The sequence below is a fragment of the Loxodonta africana genome, chromosome 12 (assembly GCF_030014295.1).
Source record: "Loxodonta africana isolate mLoxAfr1 chromosome 12, mLoxAfr1.hap2, whole genome shotgun sequence".
In the NCBI taxonomy this organism is placed as follows: domain Eukaryota; kingdom Metazoa; phylum Chordata; class Mammalia; order Proboscidea; family Elephantidae; genus Loxodonta; species Loxodonta africana.
Genome location: NC_087353.1, coordinates 78,458,632 through 78,477,585, shown reverse-complemented (window position 1 = coordinate 78,477,585; position 18,954 = coordinate 78,458,632). Strand labels below are relative to the sequence as shown.

The window sequence follows — 18,954 nt, the reverse complement described above, 5'->3', positions numbered from 1 at the left end:
GGTCCCAGTAGTCCTCTGAGTACCTGGTGGGGGTGGTGACATCTGGGCATCTCTACCATTTGCTTTCTCTCCTTTATCACATAACATGCTTAACATTTCTCTTCCTCCAGCCCCTTCCTGGTTAGATGACAAGGAGGCAGTACAAAGGAGTGGCTAAGAGTGTGGGCTCTGGAGCCAGAATGACTGGGCTCAACTCTTGGCCCTGGTACTCGCCAGCTGTGATCTTAGGGAATTGCTTAATCTCTCTGAGCTGCAGTTGCCTTAGCTACGGAATCAGGATTAATTATGGCACCTACATCAAAGGGCTGCGAAGATGAAATGAATGTTAAGGTGTGAGAATGTGGATTGTAGTAGGTGCCATTAAGAGTGGCTCACCTAGGTCTGCCTTGGGCATTATGCTCTTTTAAGAACTACTTATATGAGATCAAATTGACAACAGGAACTCAAAAGGTTAGACAGGGACCTTAGGAGGTAGTAAATTTATGTTAATGAGGGAGGAACAACTCAGAAAAGGAGGGTGAGAATGGTCGCACAACTCGAAGAATGTAATCAATGTCACTAAAGTGTACATGTAGAAATGGTGAATTGGTATATGTTTTGGGTATTCTCAACAACAGTAACAACAAGATAAATAAAATTTAGAAGGGGGGAGAAAAGGAACTCTTGTGACATCTAGAATGGACACATTGTGAAAAATGTAATCAATGTCACTGAATAATTTGTGTAGAAATTGTTAAATGGGAAATTAATTTGCTCTGTAAACTCCCACTGAAAACACAATAAAATATCATTTAAAAAAGAAAAAAAAAAAGAGTGGCTCACCTATTTCACAGGTGGAAAAACAAAGGCTGGTTTCAGGAATATGACCCATGGACCAAAATATAGCATTGAGATCAATATTTACTACAACTAAGCCCTCAGCTTAAATTGCACAGGTCACCTGGGCATATTTTTTATCTTTCTAGATCTGAGTTCTGCTCTGGAAGGGAATCTGGTATTATCTTTATTTATTTGTATATCATATATATTTATTTGCATATTTATATCATATTTATGATCTTTGGTGTTGTTCGCTGCCGTCACGTCAATTCCCATTCATGGCAACCCCACGAATGCAGAATAGAACTGCTTTGACGGCACTGGGTTTTATTTTTTTCATAGGGTTTTCAAGGCTGTGACCTTTCAGAAGCAGGTCACCAGACCTGACCTCCCAGGCATCTCTGGGTGGGTTTGAACAGCCAACCTTGCAGCTAGTAGCCAAGCGCTTCACTATTTGTGCCACTCAGGCTGCCTGGAATCTGGTATTATTTGGGATAGCCAAAACTTCCATCCTTTGCCCATCGATGTTGACTTTTTGCCATATCTGCATGTCACCTGCATCCTATTAATTGAAAACTTTTATCTTTTTTCTTCTTGATTCTACTAAGAAGTACTTCAAACATAGAAATAAAAATAGAAAACACTAAAATGAACTCTTATGTATCTACTACCCAGCGCTGTCAACTCTTAACATATGCCTTAGTTACATTTGAGCTTTTATTTTAAAAAGTAATTAAACCATTCATCTTAAAATGTAGGCCTTTTGTGTGTCCCTCCCCATCCTGGTCTCCTCCTCCTCCAGATAAAAACACTTTCATTAATTCATAAAACCTGTTGCCGTTGAGCCGATTCTGACGAATAACTTACCTCTGAATCTGAAGATTCACCCTCCCTTTCCACTGGGAGTCTGTCTGCTCTGCCCACCCTCCTGGGGCTAGAACCTGCAGCCTCCCTCTCTCTCTCCACTCACCCGCTGGTTGTCCAGATGGTCATGGTCTCTGTGTGCCATGTTATCAAGGTCGCCGAACACCGGCCAATCTGGGCAGGGAGAAAACAGAGATGATGCACTGGCTTCACTGCTGGAATCGTTCACAAGACCAACCTAGGGCAGGCCGTACCTGCCACCAAACCTTTTTATTTATTTTTAATTGCGGCAAACATATATGCATCAAAGCAGTTTCCATTTAAACATTTTTCCAGGTACAATTCAATGGCTTTAAACACGTCCATTATGTTGTTCAACCATCACCACCATCCATTTTCGGTTTTGTCCATTAACCTGAAAAGAAGCTCAATGTTCCCTAAGCAATGATTGTCCTTTTACCCTTCCCTCCCATCTGTCCAGTATCCACTAATAAATTTTGGTCTCTATACACTTGCCTATTCTACATAATTTATCTAAACGGAATCATACAATATTTGTACTTTTGGGACTGACTTATTTCACTCAGCATAATGTTTTCAAGGTTCATCCATGTTGTGGCATGTATCAGGACTTCATTTCTCTCTATGTCTGAGTAATATTCCATTGTGTGGATATATCACATTTTGTTTATCCATTCATCTATTGATCACTGAGCTCTTTTTTTTTTTTTTCAATTCTTCAAGAAGGGAGCAAAATGGGGAATGAATGTTGTCAGCACCTGGAGGGGCTACAGTTCTTCCTTAAGAGCTTATTCCAATACAACTATTGGTCTCTACTTGTATGGAGCAAAAGAGATTGAAGGAAACCAAAGGCTTAAAGAAGAAACTAGACTACAGGACTAATGGCCCACACGAACCATGCCCCCTTCTAACCTGAGACCAGAAGAACTAGATGATGCCCAGCTACCATTACCTATCATTCTGACCAGGGACACAATAGAAGGTCCCGGATGGAGTATAAGAAAAAATGTAGAACAAAATTCAAATTTCTAAAACAGGCCAGACCTGCTGGACCGATAGAGACTAGAGGAACTCCTGAAACTACTGCCCTAAGATACCCTTTGAACTTGAAACTGAAGCTATTTCTGGAGGTCACCTTTCAGCCAAATAACAGACTGACTTATAAAATAAACAACCTCACTCATGAGGAATGTGCTCCCTTTACAACCAACTATATGAGACCAAATCGTCAACATTTACCCAAAAGCGAAGATGAAAGGCAAGGAGGAGAATGGAAGCTAGATCAACGGAAACACAAGAAACACAATGGAAATGAAAATGCTGACACATTGTAAAAATTATAACCAATGTCACAGAACAAGTTGTATAAAAATGGTTAAATGGGAACCTAATTTGCCAGTAAACGTTCACCTAAGACACAATATTATTTTAAAAAAAAAAAAAAAAAGAACTTATTCCAAAACGGATAGTGGTGATGGTTGAAAATGTAAAGTGAGATTCGAATGTAGTCCTCTTTTTTGTTGTTTTATCACATTCGGTATCAGGGTTTTGCTAGTTTCATAAAGTTGCCTTAAAATAAGTTACTTTGTTTTCTATAACAGGAATTGTTTTGTAGCATTTGGATGACCTGTTTCTTGAAAGTTTATTAAAATAACTTACCTATAAAACCATCTGGGCCATGAATCTTTTTGGTTACCATGTCTGATTTTCGAACATAAATAAAAGCCAGTTTAGCTCTACCTGGTACCTGCCCCCCTCCAATCACAATGGCCAGGGACCAAATCATCACTCACGGGGGTTGTCTAGTTTCTGGCTGTGCGGTGTGGCTGAAGACGGTGAAGAAGGCAGAGAGTCAAAGGTCACATCACTCATGTTCTCATCTCCAGAGTTCTCTGAAAGGCGAAGGAGCAGGGGGGGCCGGCTCCCAGAAAGGGTCCTTACTCGGGGGCTCCCACATTTTTCCTCAGTCCCCCTCAAGATGGTCTTGGCTGATTGCTGGGGACATTAACAAGGACACTCACATCACACAAGCACCCTCTGGGGATAAAGGGCTCTCCCTGTTGTTCTCTCTAGCCCTGAGGTCCTTTGAGCCACAACTCCTATAGATGCCCATTTAAGGGCTTACATAAAATCTAAAAATAGTCAGTGGGAATGAACCTTAAGGTCTCCAAGAAGAAGCACCGGGAACAAAAACTCAAAGGCCCTGCCAGCCAGCATTCCCCAAATTATTGACCATGTTCTACAGTCCTGACTACTCTGGATTCCCACTACACATCCAGAATCCCAAGTTGGACTTACCCAATGTTCTTTCGTATTGAGTCCATGTAGCAGGATGGGCCGGGAGTGAGGTAGAGGTAGAGGTGGGGTGGGGTGGGGTGAGGTGGGGGTGCGGTGCTCACATCCTGAACACAGTGAGGTGCCCAGAGAGCCATGACTTGTCCAACCACTTGTCAACAAACCACACAAACACATACACCACACACCTTCTCCCTTCTAGGTGCCTGTTCTCCTCACGGAAACCCTGGTGGCATAGTGGTTAAGTGCTACGCCTGCTAACCGAAGGGTTGGCAGCTCGAATCCACCAGCTGCTCCTTGGAAACTCTATGGGGCAGTTGTACTCTGTCCTATGGGGTCGCTATGAGTTGGAATTGACTTGACGGCACTGGGTTTTTTGGTTTTGGTTCTCCTCGCACTAGTCAAAAATTGTCCTACCTCAAGCAGACACCAGTGACTCTGTCAGTGGAGACACTTGGGAGGGCTTTTGTGAGTAACTAAGTTGGAGGGAGAGGAAGGGCACAGATGGGAGGGATAAGATCCTCCCAGTCCTGATACTCTCCATCAAGCAGGGCCTGGCCTGTCATCGCACAGGGTCTCTGGACATGCCGGCCCTGGTAGCAGCAGGGCCCACCAATCTGGCTGAGAAAAAGTGGTCCGTGAAGGTTCACACAAGGCACCTACCAGCAGCTTGGTGTTCTGATTCACGGTGTCCCTCTCCTTTGGCGAGAGGTCGAATGGTGCCAGGCCCATGCTCTTGCAGATCCGGTTGCAGGCATGCGAGTAGAAGAAAAGGGCCATGCCCCGAACGCCTACAGGAAGAGCAGGTGGGGTCTGGAGAGTCTCTATTGCGCTTGGCACAATGAACATGGAAGGGGTAGGTCTATCAAGGGCTAAACTGGCAAGGGTCAGAGCTCCCAGGCTCCCATCTTGATGACCTTGGGAAGGCCAACACGCTGGGTCAGTCTGTTTCCCTGGGTGCACAAAGAGCTCTGAGACTTTAGGATGGAGTACAGTTTCCATGGAGTCCCTAGATGGCGCAAATGGTTAAGTGTTTGGCTTCTAGCCAAAACGTCCGAACCCACCCAGAGTTGCCTCAGACAACAGGCCTGGGAATCTGCTTCCAAAAGGTCACAGCCTTGAAAACCCTATGAAGCAGTTCTACTCTGCACACATAGGGTCACCATGAGTCAGAATCAACTCAACAGCAACTAACAACAACAACGGTCTCCATGGAAATAAGCCGGCCTCGCCACCTACCGAGGTTGCCGTCTCCAAAGTCAGTGCCTGTCTCAGTGTGGATCTGCGGGTCAGTGTAGAGGTCGCCCACACCCTGGATGTCCACCACAATTAGCTGATGGCCAGAACGCTCAAACGTGAAGTGGCTGAAGGCCTGCGAGGTATCAGGAAGAAAAATGTGGTTGCAAGAGACCAGGCTGGGGGCTGTGCGGACCCTGGCTAGCCACTGCTCTGAGGGGTTGCGATACCCTAGCTCTGTCCATGCTATAGGGGCTTCTTCTACAAGGAGGACTTTCACAGAAGAAAAGACACAAAAAAGAACTGTTTAGTTCAGAAGGGACCCTGTTCCTACAGCCACCTTAGGTCTGTAGACACAAACTGGCACAGGGTGGCTGGTGTCCCATTAAAGAATCTCATTCAAAATGATCCAGAGAGATGAAGGGACCTCTAAGGCTGATCCTGGCGGTGGGAGACCTCTCTGTGCCTCAGGGGACCTTCCTCTCTAGCAGCTGAGTCTGGCCAGGCTCCCATCCCAAAGGGGTGGAGGTGTGGGCAGAGCGAGCCCCAGGGCCTCACCTGTGGCGTCAGGCGGATGTTGTCATCGCGGACAAAGCCCGAGTTGGAGTTGTACTTGATGTACTTGCCCTCAATGTAGTGTTCCAGGTGGAAAAGGGGCTTACCAGGTCTCTCCTTCAACTCGATGATGCACATTTGCATAATGTCCACCTGGTTGGGGCAGGAGTGGGGATCAGGTGGAGGGACAGGGCCCAGGCAGCACCCTCTTCTGATGAGGAGGGCAGGGAGGTTGATATGAGCCAGCGTACCTGGATTCAGGTCCTGCCTCCATCACTGACTAGCTACCTACGCCAGAAACCACTAATTGTCCCCCAGTACCCATTCTCCACTTTTCCTCTTAGAATGAAAACTCCCATCCCTGAGTTTTAAGAAGATGCAAGGCCATCCAGCTAGGATTGACACTGCTCAGCTTCTCTTGCAGCTAGGTGTGGCCATGTGACCACATCTGGCCAATGGGAAGTGAGCAGCAGTGATGGTGCAACTCGAGATGGCCTTCTTCTCTTGCCCCTCCCTGAGGCTATAAGGTGGACATCTGCCAGTGAGCCAGAACTGACCACATGGTACAGGACAACTCCCAGGGGATGGCAGAGCAACAAGACAGAAGGAATCAAGTCTCGAATGACTTCGAGGAAAAGCCCCACTCCACTCAGCCACCCACTAACATGGGACTGTTATGTGAGAAATAAACCTTTTCATGTGAGCATGTGTTTGTAGGTTAGTTTCCTAAGCAACTTAACCTGTACCTTACACTGACACTGTGCGTTTGGGCAAGTTACTTCACCTCTCTGTGCTTCAGTTTCCTCACCTGTGCATGGGGATCTCAGACTTAGTACAATGATTAAATTCATCGATGCATGGAAAGTGTAAAGAAGCAAATCAATGTTTGCTGATGCTACTGTAATCAGCAGACACAACCCTAGAGTAATATATACCAAACTGAAAACAGTGATTCCCTCCTTGCAATGGGGAATTAGGGGAACTTTGACATTCCTGTCAGTCCCTGGGTGGTGCAAACAGCATGTTTGGCTGCTAACTGAAAGGATGAAGGCTTGAGTCCAACCAGAGGTACCCCAGAAGAAAGGCCTGGAGATCTACTTCCAAAAAATCAGCCACTGAAAGCCCTATGGGGCACAGTTTCACTCTGACACACACGGGGTCTACATGAGTCAGAACAGACTTGATGGCAACTGGTTAACCAGTTGACATTCCTTGCTGAATTTTTGACAAGGTATATGTTTAATTCTGTATATAAAAAAAAAAATTGACAAGGTATATGTTTAATTCTGTATGCAGAAGAAAATTCATAAATACCGTACATGGTTTGTAAAGTACTGGACTATTAATTGAAAGGTTGGCTGGTGGTTCAAACCCACCTAGTGGTACCTTGGAAGCAAGGATCTGCTTCCAAAAGGTCACAGCCTTGAAAACCCTATGGAGCAGTTCGAGTCTGCACACATGGCGTCACCGTGAGTCAAAGTTAACTCAACAGCAACCACCAACAACCTAGTTTGTACAGTGGGGTAGGGAAGACCTGTGGTTCTTTGTGATCTCCTGGCCCGTCCCCTTTTACACAAGGAGTCACCCATGGCATTCCGTCTTCTTCAATGCCACCCATGATATTGGAGGAACCAGGTCTGAGTTCTCCCAGGAAACAACCACCCTGAGAACTGCTCAGCTAGGTCACTAGATGCATTCAGAAGACATGCAGAGGCTGGGGCAGTTTAGAGCTGAGAATTTCCCCCAAACATGGCCTCAGTTCAAATAATCAGCCTGAGGGGAAGGAACAGCCAGTTCTCAGAGGGTTCCCGCCCCAGTGCTGGCTCCATCCCTACAAGGAAGCAGCAGAGCAATCTGCTTGGCTAGAGGGCTCACTAGGTGAGGGGCAGGCACACAGCAGCGAGTGGTCAGCCTGAACCTCCTCAGAGCAGCCTATTCTTCTCCCTTCATTAATTCAACCACATTATTATTTACTGAGTGAACAAGACAGATAAAATCCCTGCCCTGGGGGGTGGGGCAACTAAAAAATAAACTAAATGAGCAAGACTCTTCCAGATAGTGCTAACTGCTTTGAAGAAAACAGAACAGAACAAACCAGAATGATGTGGTAGATGGTGACTGGGTGGAAGGGGCTACTTCATTTAGGGTGGTCTGGGCTGGCTTCTCTGAGGAAATGACAGACAAGCTGAGACCTGAACTATGAGAGGAGTTAGTTATTTCACAATCAGGGACAGAGGCATAGAGCACAGACAGGGCAAAGGCCCTGAGGCAGGAACAAGCTTAGGAGGAAGAGAAAGGAGGCCAGGCTGGAGTGCAGCAATTACTTAAGGAGGTCACAGCCCCCAAGGGTGGGGACTGTGGCTTCTGTGTCCAGCCCAAGTATGCTTAATGGAGGGCCTGCAAACAGCAGGCACTCAAAAAATGCTCCTATTGCATGGAAGTGTGGCTCCTCCAAGACACCCAGGAGACAGTGCTTTATATCCAGTAGGTGATCAAAACAGTGAGAGAGCTGAACTATGAACTTAAGCAAGGCCTCTAGAGGCCCAGAGAGAGGACTTCTTCTTCTAAAATGCCCACAAGCAACAAGAAATTCTGCTTGCCTGGGTCACTCACCACCCCAGGGCCTCAAATGAAGGGGCCAGCCTGGCAGGGGGTTAGAAAGTCTGGATTTGAGCCCCAGCTCCAGTCTTCCCTGGCTGGACAAGTCACTTAACCTCTTCGAGCTCGGGTTCCTCAGGGAGCAGACACGTATTGCTTCTATGTGTCTAGTATCCATTCCCCTCTTCTTCTTCTTCTTCTGCTTTTTCTTGGGGGCACCCCTTCCTCAATCTCAGTCCAGGAGGTCTGGGTGAATGACCTATATTCCTGGCTCTAAGGCTGGGCTCAGGCTTGCCCAATCTGCTTCCACCCTCCCCCTGGCCGTAGTGATTGGCTCAGCAACAGGCATCTAGCCTAATCACAGCCAATGAATCCCAGTTTTGAGATTTTTATTGGAACTTGTGGGAAAACAGAGGTTGTCATTCCAACAAAGTTGCTGAGAGTGCAGAGAGTGAACCTAAAGCTTCTGGTAGCTGACATGCCACTATAAGTCCAGAGGCTGCCTGACAGTGATGCCAACACAGAAGAAAACCGAGGCTAGAAAGGGGGGAAGATTCCCAACAACCTCAGTTTGGCCCTGAATCCAACCGCGCCTATAGCCAGAGCTATTTTTCAGTTACATGTGGTAATAAGTGCCCTCTTTTGATTAAGCCAGATTGAGTGGGCTTCTGTCACTTGCAGATAAAAGAATCCTGACCAACAGATCAGGATAAAAACATTCCAACCTCAGAGCTCTGTTTTAAGGAATAAATGACTCTCTACAGATAAAGTACTTGGCTCAAAGTGCTCAATCCCCAGAAACCCAGGTGCTGTCGAGTCACCTCTGACTCACGGCAACCCCACGTGTGTCAGGGTAGAACTATGTGCCACAGGATTTTCCACCACCAATTTTTTGGAAGCAGATCACCAGGCTTTTCTTCCGAGGCACCTCTGGGTGGACTCCAACCTACAACCTTTCGGTTAGCAGCTAGCACGTAAACCATCTGCACCACTTAGGGGCTCCCAGAGTTCAATAAATGGTTATTAGCGTCTGTTAAGGACGGGAAGAAGGGAACCCCGTCTGTAGACATTGCCGCACTGCACAGGAAGATGGTGGGTAGGGGTGCCACACACCTGCTTGGGGGGCTTGTGCCGGTTATACTCCTCCCCCCAGAGCTTGGCCTCCATCTGTAGACGCACATCCTCAAAGTACACGTCCCTGCCCACAGACTCGATGTAGCGTTTTGCCACGTAGTTGGAGGCCCCCTTCCACTGCTGGGTGTGCAGGAAGTTGGAGAGCTTCTTCCTGTGGGGAGGGGCAGCAGGGGGCCATCTGGGGACTCTGGGTTCACTGGGACACAGCCCTGGGGAGAAGCACTACCTGAGACCTCAGGACAGCACGACGCTGCCTCACCTGGCCCGGCTGCCACACCTGGTGGATAGAGCCAGTAACACAAGAAGGACCCTGGGGGAGGTGGCACAGCCTTCCCCATCCCACTGCATCCTTCAAAGAGCTAGGAAGAGGGGTCAAGGCCTCATATTCTTGGCCTCAAAACACCAGAGATGAGTGGGATACTCCCTGTTTTCCCCAAGTCACCCCCAACCCCGTAGCTATGCCCAGCATGTGGCCTAAGGGAGACCGGATGGACAGGAGTTTGGGCTACAAGAAGGCAGAGGCCACTGTCTCTGTTCCTTGGCCAAAAACGTCTCAATGCCCCAGCTTTGGGGAGTCTGGGCAGGGCCCCGAGAGCCAGGCAGAGTCACTTACGTCCTAAAGCACTCCCTCATCGCTCCACGGCCAAAGGGCTGAAAGACACCACACAGAGGGTTATCAGTTCCCACACCCCACCCAGAACAACCCTGAGTCTGGAGGAGATTTTCCTATTGGATGTCACCTACCAAATGGGTGCCCCAGACCTCATCTCAATCCAAAAATCCCTGGGCCCTCCTTCCTGCCAACCCCAACCCAATGCCAAAGCCGGATAGACCTTCCGACCTGGAGGCTGCTGGGAAGATAAGGACCACCTCTATTTCCCCCACCCTAGCTGAGCGGAGGACCCCCCACCTGGGGGGCCAGGATGCTATGGGGGAAGAGGGGAGCAGTGCATGTCAAAAGATGTTTCTGTAACCAAAAGAGGTAGAAACAACTTAAATGTCCGCCCACAGTATAATGGATAAATCTCTGGTTTATCATTCAACACAACACCATACAGCAGTGAGAATGAACAAATTACAGCTATAACAAAAACACGGTAGGACCTCACAGACAAAACGTTGAACCAAAAAGCCATACTCAAAAGGACACACATTGTATGGCTCCACTTATATGAAGTACAAAAACAGGCAAAACTAACCTAGGGAGATAAAAGTTAGCGTGGTGCTTACCCTTGGGAGTGGGGGGCAGGGGGTGACCAGGGCTGAGATGGGCTTCGGGGGTAGGGGCTGGTTATGTTCTGTTTCTTGATCTCAGTGCTAGCTACATGGGTGTGTTCGCTTTGTGAAAACTTGCTGAGCTTAGACTTATAATATATGCACTTTTCTGTGTGTATGTGACACTTCAGTAAAAAATTCACTAAATACGAGACTGGAGAGCTCCCCAAGACTATTGTCCTGAGGGACTCTTCAAACTTTGAACCAAAACTAACCCCTCAGATCACCTTGTAGCTAAATAACAAACTGGCTCAAAAAATAATGAATATCACCCATAAGTACTGTGCTCCTTTAAAAAAATCACCTGTATGAGACCAAAAGGTCAACAACGACTTTAAAACAAAGATGAGAATGTAAACGGGCAGGGAAACTAGATTAATGGAAACAGAACAACCAGAACAGAAATAATGAGAATGTTCACACACTGCGAAGAATGTAACCAATGTCACTGAACAACTTGTGTGGAAATTGTTAAATGGGAACCTAAACTGCTGTGTAAACCTTCACCAAAAACACAATAAACAATTATTTTTTTAAATGTACTAAACAGAATGTGGTCTACTCATACAATGGGATATTAGTCAGACATAAAGAGAAATGAAGTTCTGATAAATGCCATAACATGGATGAGCCTTGAAAACATTACGCTGAGTGAAATAAGTCAAAAAGACAAATGTTGTATGATACCACTTATTTGAAATATTTAGAATAGGCAAATGAATAAAGACTAAAGTTTATTAGTGGTTACCAGGGGCTTGGGGAGGAAGGAATGGGAGCTTCTGTTTGGGGTGACGTAGAACTTTTGGAAATGGATAGTGGTGGTATAACACAACATGGTGAATGGAATTACTGCGACTGGACTGTACATTTGAAAACAATTAAAACGACAAGCTTTTTGTTATCTATATTTTACCACAATAAAATTTCTTCAAAATGCATTAAAAAAAATTATCCTAACCTTTACTATGGGGGAAATACTCTATTTTCTAGTCTATTTCATTATTCTTTTTAAAAGGTTGGTTGCAACCCACAGAATTTATTTCACAGAACAGTAATAGGTAGTGACCTGCAATTTCAAAACCAGTGATATAAAGGATTCCCAACGTTAAAAAAATAAACTAAAGGGGGTGTGCAGGAGGGGCATGGACTGAAGCCTGCTCGAGAAAGCCCCCCACTCAGCTCTGTCCCACGGGGCTCAGGGCCTTGCTCACCTGAGATGCCATCTTGATCAGAACTTCGTCTTGTAGCCACTCCCCCGTGACAGCGTTGTACCTACAGGGACCAGAGCCACCCAAGGGTGCACCATCCATAACATGATCCCACCACTCACTGGGTAAAGGCCAAAGACCCATCTGGCCCCTCGCTGGCCCCAGGACCAAGCTCTTCCTCAGTCCACAAGGCCCAGCCAACCTGCTCAGCTGCGTTTGTGGACAGGTTCCCTCCTCTCAGGCTCCCACCACAGGGCCTCCAGCGCAGCTGGCTTTGTACCTGTTCCCTCTTCACTGTGTCCCTGTTATGGATTGAATTGTGTCCCCCCAAAATATGTGTTGTAAATCCTAATCCATATACCTGTGGTTATAATCCCATTTGGGAATGGGTTTTCTTTGTTTTGTTAATGAGACAGTAGTATATGGTATGTCTTAAGTCAATCTCTTTTGAGATATAAAAGGGGTTAAACAAGCAAGCAAGAAGCAAAAATGGGGGAAGAGAGATGTCAAGCCACATGAAGATCGCCCAGGAGCAGAAGCTCAGAAGAGACAATGACCTTCCTCCAGAGCTGACAGAGAGAGAAAGCCTTCCCCTAGAGCCGGCACATTAAATTCAGAGTTCTAGCTTCCTAAACTTTGAGAAAATAAATTTCTGTTTGTTAAAGCTACCCATTTGTGGTATTTCTGTTATAGCAGCACTCGATAACTAAGAAAGCCCATTTTACCATCTTCTCAGCTGTGCTGTGGGCTGACTTGCCCCTTGTCTGGCTCACAACAGCCTGTAACACCCCAAAGCAGGCCTCTGTCTGTCTTGTTCACTGCGGTGCCTGGTGTGTGCAAATGCTTAATAAATACATGTTGGATGAATGACGGAATAAATAAATATCCTTCTTATAACTGATCTGCATGATGAATGGCATGTCCCAAAGAGGGAGACAGCCGCGGCCTTCATCTTACTGTGTACCTGTTCAAGGCCCAGCCCCGGGAGCTAAGATTAAGGACTGTCCCAGCACAGGCAGGGATGCAGGAGGGTCCCGCATCCAAGTCCAGCCAGGAGAGGGGCTACTGTGTACACACCAAGGCAGATAAGGATAGAGAAGGTTCTACAGCTTCTATTTCTTCTCTCTCAGAACAAATCTACCTCTGGGCCTGGCTGGGCCTTCTCAAACAGGTTTGGCTGTTGGAACACTCCCTAGTTCTAAAACCTCCCCTGAGGCTGAGGTGTCTCTGATCAGAAGCCTCCCCTGGAACACCGCTCAGCAGGGGCAAGCTCCAGAACATTCCCAGCCCTAGTGAGAACAGGTTTCTCAGAGCCTGAGGCATCTACAAGCAGGGGCCTGACAGGTAACCTCCCCCAGGCACAGAAGGAGGAGAGTTTGTCAGAGCTGAAAACTTGCTCACATGTAGCCCAAGGTAAGTACTGTGCTCCGTAAATAACATCAATGATGATTTTTATTACTATATAGTGACTAAACCCTACTGCCGTAGAGCTGATTCTGAGGACAGAGGAGAACCGGCCCACAGTTTCCAAGGCTATATAATCTTTATGGAAGCTGACTGCCATATTTTTCTCCCATGGAGCAGTTGGTGGGTTCAACCTGCTGACCTTTGGGGTAGCAGCCAAGTGCTCAACCACTGGGAAAAGAAATCGTCCTCTCTCACCTCTGAAAGAGAACGCAAAGTGAGGGGTGCCCAGATGTTGGGGTGGGGGTAGATATGCAACATTGGAAGGGTCTTATTTATTCATCCTTCACAACCACTAACATCATATAGAATTGTTCCAAGTTCCCTGAGCACTCACAATATGTTGGGTGCTTAAATATATTGCCTCACTTAACCCTCACAGCAGCCCAATGAGATTGGCAATTATTGGGCCCACTTTAAAGATGAGAGAAGTGAGGCTGAGAGAGGTGAAACAACCTACTCAAAAGCCAGGATTCAAGACCAGGTCAGTTAAACTAGAACCTTATTCTTTAACCAGCCCAGGCACAACCCATGTGGATGGGAAATCTGTCCCAATAAAGGGCTGGCTTGCACCACAGCTCTTCAAAAATCAGGGATGGAGGAGAAGGCCCCCAATTTAGAAGCCTCAGGAGATTCTAGCCATCAATGCCTGGCTCCCCATCACTGGTTGGCAGGGCTGGTGAAGTCAGCCACTTAGGTTAGGAAATAAAGTATTTGGCCTGGCCCCAGTTCCTGCTGAGCTCCTGGACCTAAGGGTCAGCTGCTGATCCCAGGGGCCTGCCTGTGGGGTCTAGTCCTCAGCCTGGCAGCCATGTGCCACCAGCCAGCCACCACACTGCTCCTGCAGGCGGGAAAGAGAAGAACTGATACCCTAAGGTGCTTCGACTCCACAGTGCTTACCTTGGCTGACCCCACTGGGAGGGGATCTCCAGGGCAGGGAGGAGGTGCACCTGGGTTCTAAAACCATCTCTTTATAAGGTGGAAGCAGGAAAAAAATGCAGAAAGATGGAGAGGACACCACTGTTTCTGCCTGTCTAGCATCTGCTCCCCCTTCCTCTGGTACCAATTTTCCTTTGGGGAGCCACCTACCCTCTATACTTAGAACATGTGGACTGGGTGGAGCTGATCCTCCAGGACTTCCTGGCATCAGAGGAGGGCATGTGATATGTGATTTAGATATGGGGAATCACAGCAAATCTCCCTGGCCGCATGATTGGTTCAAAGATGGGCATATAACCCAAAGCTAGGCCAATGAGATTCAAAACGGGGCCTTTTGTTTAAAAAAACAGGTGAGATTGGGTGAGATGTAATGCAGAGCTGCCACTGATGTAAAAGAGTCTGAGATCAAAGTTGAAAGAATCCTTATAGCACCTGGAACCAGCCATGCCTGAAGCCCACATACATGAGCCAACGATTCCCTTCTATCCTTCTGCCACTGTGAATTGGGTTTCTGTCACTTGCAATTGAAACAATTGTTGTTGTTGTTAGGTGTCGTCAAGTCAGACCCTATGTACAACAGAACAAAACACTGCGTGGTCCTGTGCCATCCTCACAATCACTGCCATGTTTGAACCCATTGTTGCAGCCACTGCGTCAATCCATCTCATTGAGGGTTTCCTCTTTTTGAAACAGAGTTTTGGCTAATTCGAGAGCACTGGACTGAGAGTGGGGAGATTAGGTAGTTAACTATCTGTGTGACTCTGGGCAAATGTCTTATTTGGGGCAGGTACTGTGTGAACTGAAGGGGTTGGCCTGGATGATTCTGATTGTCAAAGCTGCAGGGGCTACAGTGGTCACAGGGCAGGGAGAGCATGAATCATCTAAAGTTATGAGCAATGTTAGATATACTTAGGCAATCTTCTGAGGAGATGGCCTCATCAGATTCTAAATGCTTGACCAATAGGAAATCCAATGCCTCCAAGCTGTGTTCCATTTGTGAGACTTCCCAGGACTCACCCTCTTCTGTCTTCCTCCTCTACACCACCCCATCACACACCAGATTCCCAAGAGCTCCACAGGGCTCCCACAAACACACCCAGCAACTGTTTACTCCTTGCCATTGGAGGGGTGGGAGCCAGGACAGATTAACCAGTCAGCACAGTATGCACAGGCTTGCATTGAGCAAGGTAAGGATGGGCTTGGTTGTCTTTACTGGCTAATCTGTGGTGAGTGATTGCACATGGGTTTCATCATGTCTTTGACGTGGTGGGAGGGAGGTGAAACTGTGCACTGCAGATTGATGGGAAGGCACAATTGGTCCTGTGCATACCTTGCTTATTGGGTAATCCAGCCCTGGGTGGAAGGCAAAAACCATACATCACATGCCCTGCCCCTCAACCCAATGTGGGGTGGAAACTGGCTGTGAATAAAACCATCAACCAATCTTAACCCAGTTCTAGCTGCTGGTGGGAGTCCCCGGAGGGTGTAAACAGTTAATGCACTAGGCTGCTAACTGAAAAACTGGATGTTCAAGCCCACTCAGAGGCATTTGGGTTTCCTAGGCATGGCAATCTACTTAAAAATTTTGCAGTTGAAAACCCTATGGAGCACAGTTCTATTCTGACGTACATGGTGTCTCCATCAGTCTAAATTGATTCAAAGGCAACTGAGTTTTTTTTTTTTTTTTAGCTGTTTGGTGACTGTCATGGATTGAATTGTATCCCCCCCAAAATATCTGTCAACTTGGCTAGGTCATGATTCCCAGTATTGCATGATTGTCTACAATTTTGTCATCTGATGTGGTATTCCTGTGTGTTGTAAATCTATCGTTATGATGTACTGAGATGGCTTACAGGCAGTTATATTGATGAGATCTATAAGATTAGATAGTGTCTTAAGCCAATCTCTTTTTGAGATATAAAAGAGAGAAGTGGGCAGACACAGGGACCTCATACCACCAAGAAAGCAGCACCAGGAGCAGAACATGTTCTTTGGACCTGGAGTCCCTATACCTCAGGAGCTCCTTGACCGTGGGAAGATTGATGACAAGGACCTTTCTCCAGAGGCAACACAGAGAGAAAGCCTTTCCCTGGAGCTGACAGCCTGGATTTGGACTTGTAAACTACTGGGCTGTGAGAAATAAACTTGTTTGTTAAAGCTATCCACTTGTGGTATTTCTGTTACAGCAGCACTAGATGACCAAGACAGTGACCTTGAGCCAAGGTCAACAGGAAGGGGACCATGTCCCCTACTTCTCTAGGGCTCCCTATTTATGCTCAGCTCTGAATAAAACTTCAACTTACTGTGGCACTTTGCAGAGCGGTACAGACTCTGGGGCAGACCATGTCCCAAAGACAAGAGTTACACTCTGACAGGGATCACAATAGAGGGTCCTAGAAAGAGCTGGAGAAAAATGTAGAACAAAATTCAAACTAACAACAACAACAACAAAAAAAGACCAGACTTACTGGTCTGACAGAGACTGGAAAAATCTCAAGGGTATAGCCCCTGGATACCCTTTAACTCAGTACCAAAGTCAGTCCTGAGGTTCACCCTTCAGCCAAAGATTAGACAGATCCATAAAACAAAATGAGACTAAATGGGCACACCAGCCCAGGAGCAAAGATAAGAAGGCAGAGGGAACAGGACAGCTGGTAATGGGGAATCGAAGGTTGAGAAGGGAAGAGTATTGACACGTTGTGGGGTTGGCAACCAATGTCACAAAACAATACGTGTATTAATTGCTTAATGAAAAACTATCGCGCTCTGTAAACCTTCATCTAAAGCACAATAAAAAAAAAATTAACAACAAAAAAATGGTTACCTCATTTCAGTATATTTTTATTGAATAAACATTGGGTAGGGTTACGTACTCTTAAAATAGCATAAATGATTAGTTAATGAAAACAATCATGGTGCAGCAAATTACAGAGTAAGGCTTCTGGAATTGTATTTTAAATGCAATGATTTTTTGTTGAATTAACTATAATAGTTAATAAAAACAAAAGAAAAATAAATTGAAATTGATGGGGAAATTAAAACGAAAAAAGAACTATGCTCTCGGCGAGGCTGACCTGCACAGGACTGCAGAGGGCGGTAGCTGAAGGCCCAGCCCTTGGAGTCAGCCCTCCCGGGTGTGAACCCAGGCTCCACCACCAACTAGCTCTATGTCCTTAATCAAGATACTTAACCTCTCTGGGTGTGTTTCCTCACCCATATCCACTTCTCTTTCCTAGGCACATGGAAAGAGAATACTTCTCATTCCCCTGCAATTAGGTAGGTCCATGTGACTATATCTAGCCAATGAAATGCGTGCAGAAGTGATGTTATTTTTTAGGCCAAGGCATTCAAAAACTAGTGTGCTACCTTCACACCCTCTCTTTCCCTGAGCTGCCCTGAAGAGCTGCCCAATTCTCACCCAGTTTTATGAGTGAGAAATATACCTTTGTTGCATGAAGCCCCTGGAGTAGTTGTTACTGCAGCATAGCTCTGCCTAGCCTGTCTAATACATACCTTATACTGCCAGTATAAGGATTAAATGAGATAATTCAAGGTACAGTGCTTTAATCTGTTGCCGTCAAGTTGACTCTGACTCACAGCAACTCATGTGTGTCAGAGGAGAACTGTGCTTCATAGGGTTTTCAATGGCTGATTTTTGGAAGTAGATCACCAGGCCTTTCTTCCAAGGTACCTCTGGGTGGACTTGAATCTCTAACCTTTTGGTTATCAGCTGATCAACAGACAAGGACTATTATCGTCATCATCGTTGTCGTGATTATTATGTTAGTGGTAGTATTTTGTGATTTGGTTGATGTTTTTCATTTTCTTCCTGAAACTCCCTGAGAAAACTCTTCCCTGCCTCTGCCATCTGCATCACACAGTGCCTTAGCATGCATAAACACTCAAATATTGGCTGCCATTATTGCTTTTATTATTCCCTTCTCCGGGCCCCCAGAGGTACCTAGGCCTGATAGATTAGCTACCATCTACTGAGTCAAGAACACAGGGTAGAGAAGTGAGCAGAAGCAGAACCCACACCCCCAAAGACTTCTCAGAGCCTGGTGCCACGTAACCCTCCCAGACCAGCTGCTGACCTGTGACGTATGGCACATTCTGTGGCAATGTCCTCGAGGTGGAACTCAGCCCAGGGGTCGGGCATGTGTTTGGCCTTCTCGATTGCATGCTTCCAGGCTTCCTGCAGGAGGCAAACAGGAACATTAGGCTCAGGCCAGGACCCCTGGGACAGTAAAGCCCAGCCTCCTAGACCCTGCTATTTCACTGGTGTCTCCCACTTCTGGGGAGGCAAATAGCACCCAAAACAAAAAACCAAACCCGTAGCCATCGAGTCAATTCAGACTCATAGTGACCCTATGGGTTGGAGTACAACTGTCCCACAGGGTTTAAAAAAAACAGGGTTTGCAAGGCTGTAAATCTTTATGGAAGCAGACTGCCACATCTTTCTACCATGGAGCAGCTGGTAGGTTCAAACAGCCGACCTTTCAGTTAGCAGCCGACTGCTTTAACCACTGTACCACCAGGGCTCCTT

General features: G+C 46.6%; 1 protein-coding gene across 3 annotated transcripts in view; it reads right to left on the bottom strand.

Moving 5' to 3' along the window:
- Nucleotides 1–18,954, bottom strand: part of EEF2K (eukaryotic elongation factor 2 kinase) — a 71,847-nt gene that overhangs the window by 19,045 nt on the left and 33,848 nt on the right. For all 3 annotated transcript variants that reach the window (XM_064295682.1, XM_064295685.1, XM_064295683.1), the window contains exons 3-11: nucleotides 18,503–18,603; nucleotides 12,009–12,069; nucleotides 10,136–10,173; nucleotides 9,502–9,673; nucleotides 5,794–5,943; nucleotides 5,239–5,371; nucleotides 4,663–4,790; nucleotides 3,498–3,699; nucleotides 1,790–1,857 (exon numbers count right to left, since the gene is read on the bottom strand). In XM_064295682.1, the coding sequence (XP_064151752.1) occupies nucleotides 1,790–1,857; nucleotides 3,498–3,699; nucleotides 4,663–4,790; nucleotides 5,239–5,371; nucleotides 5,794–5,943; nucleotides 9,502–9,673; nucleotides 10,136–10,173; nucleotides 12,009–12,069; nucleotides 18,503–18,603 (1,053 nt within the window). The remainder of the gene's footprint in view (nucleotides 1–1,789; nucleotides 1,858–3,497; nucleotides 3,700–4,662; nucleotides 4,791–5,238; nucleotides 5,372–5,793; nucleotides 5,944–9,501; nucleotides 9,674–10,135; nucleotides 10,174–12,008; nucleotides 12,070–18,502; nucleotides 18,604–18,954) is intronic.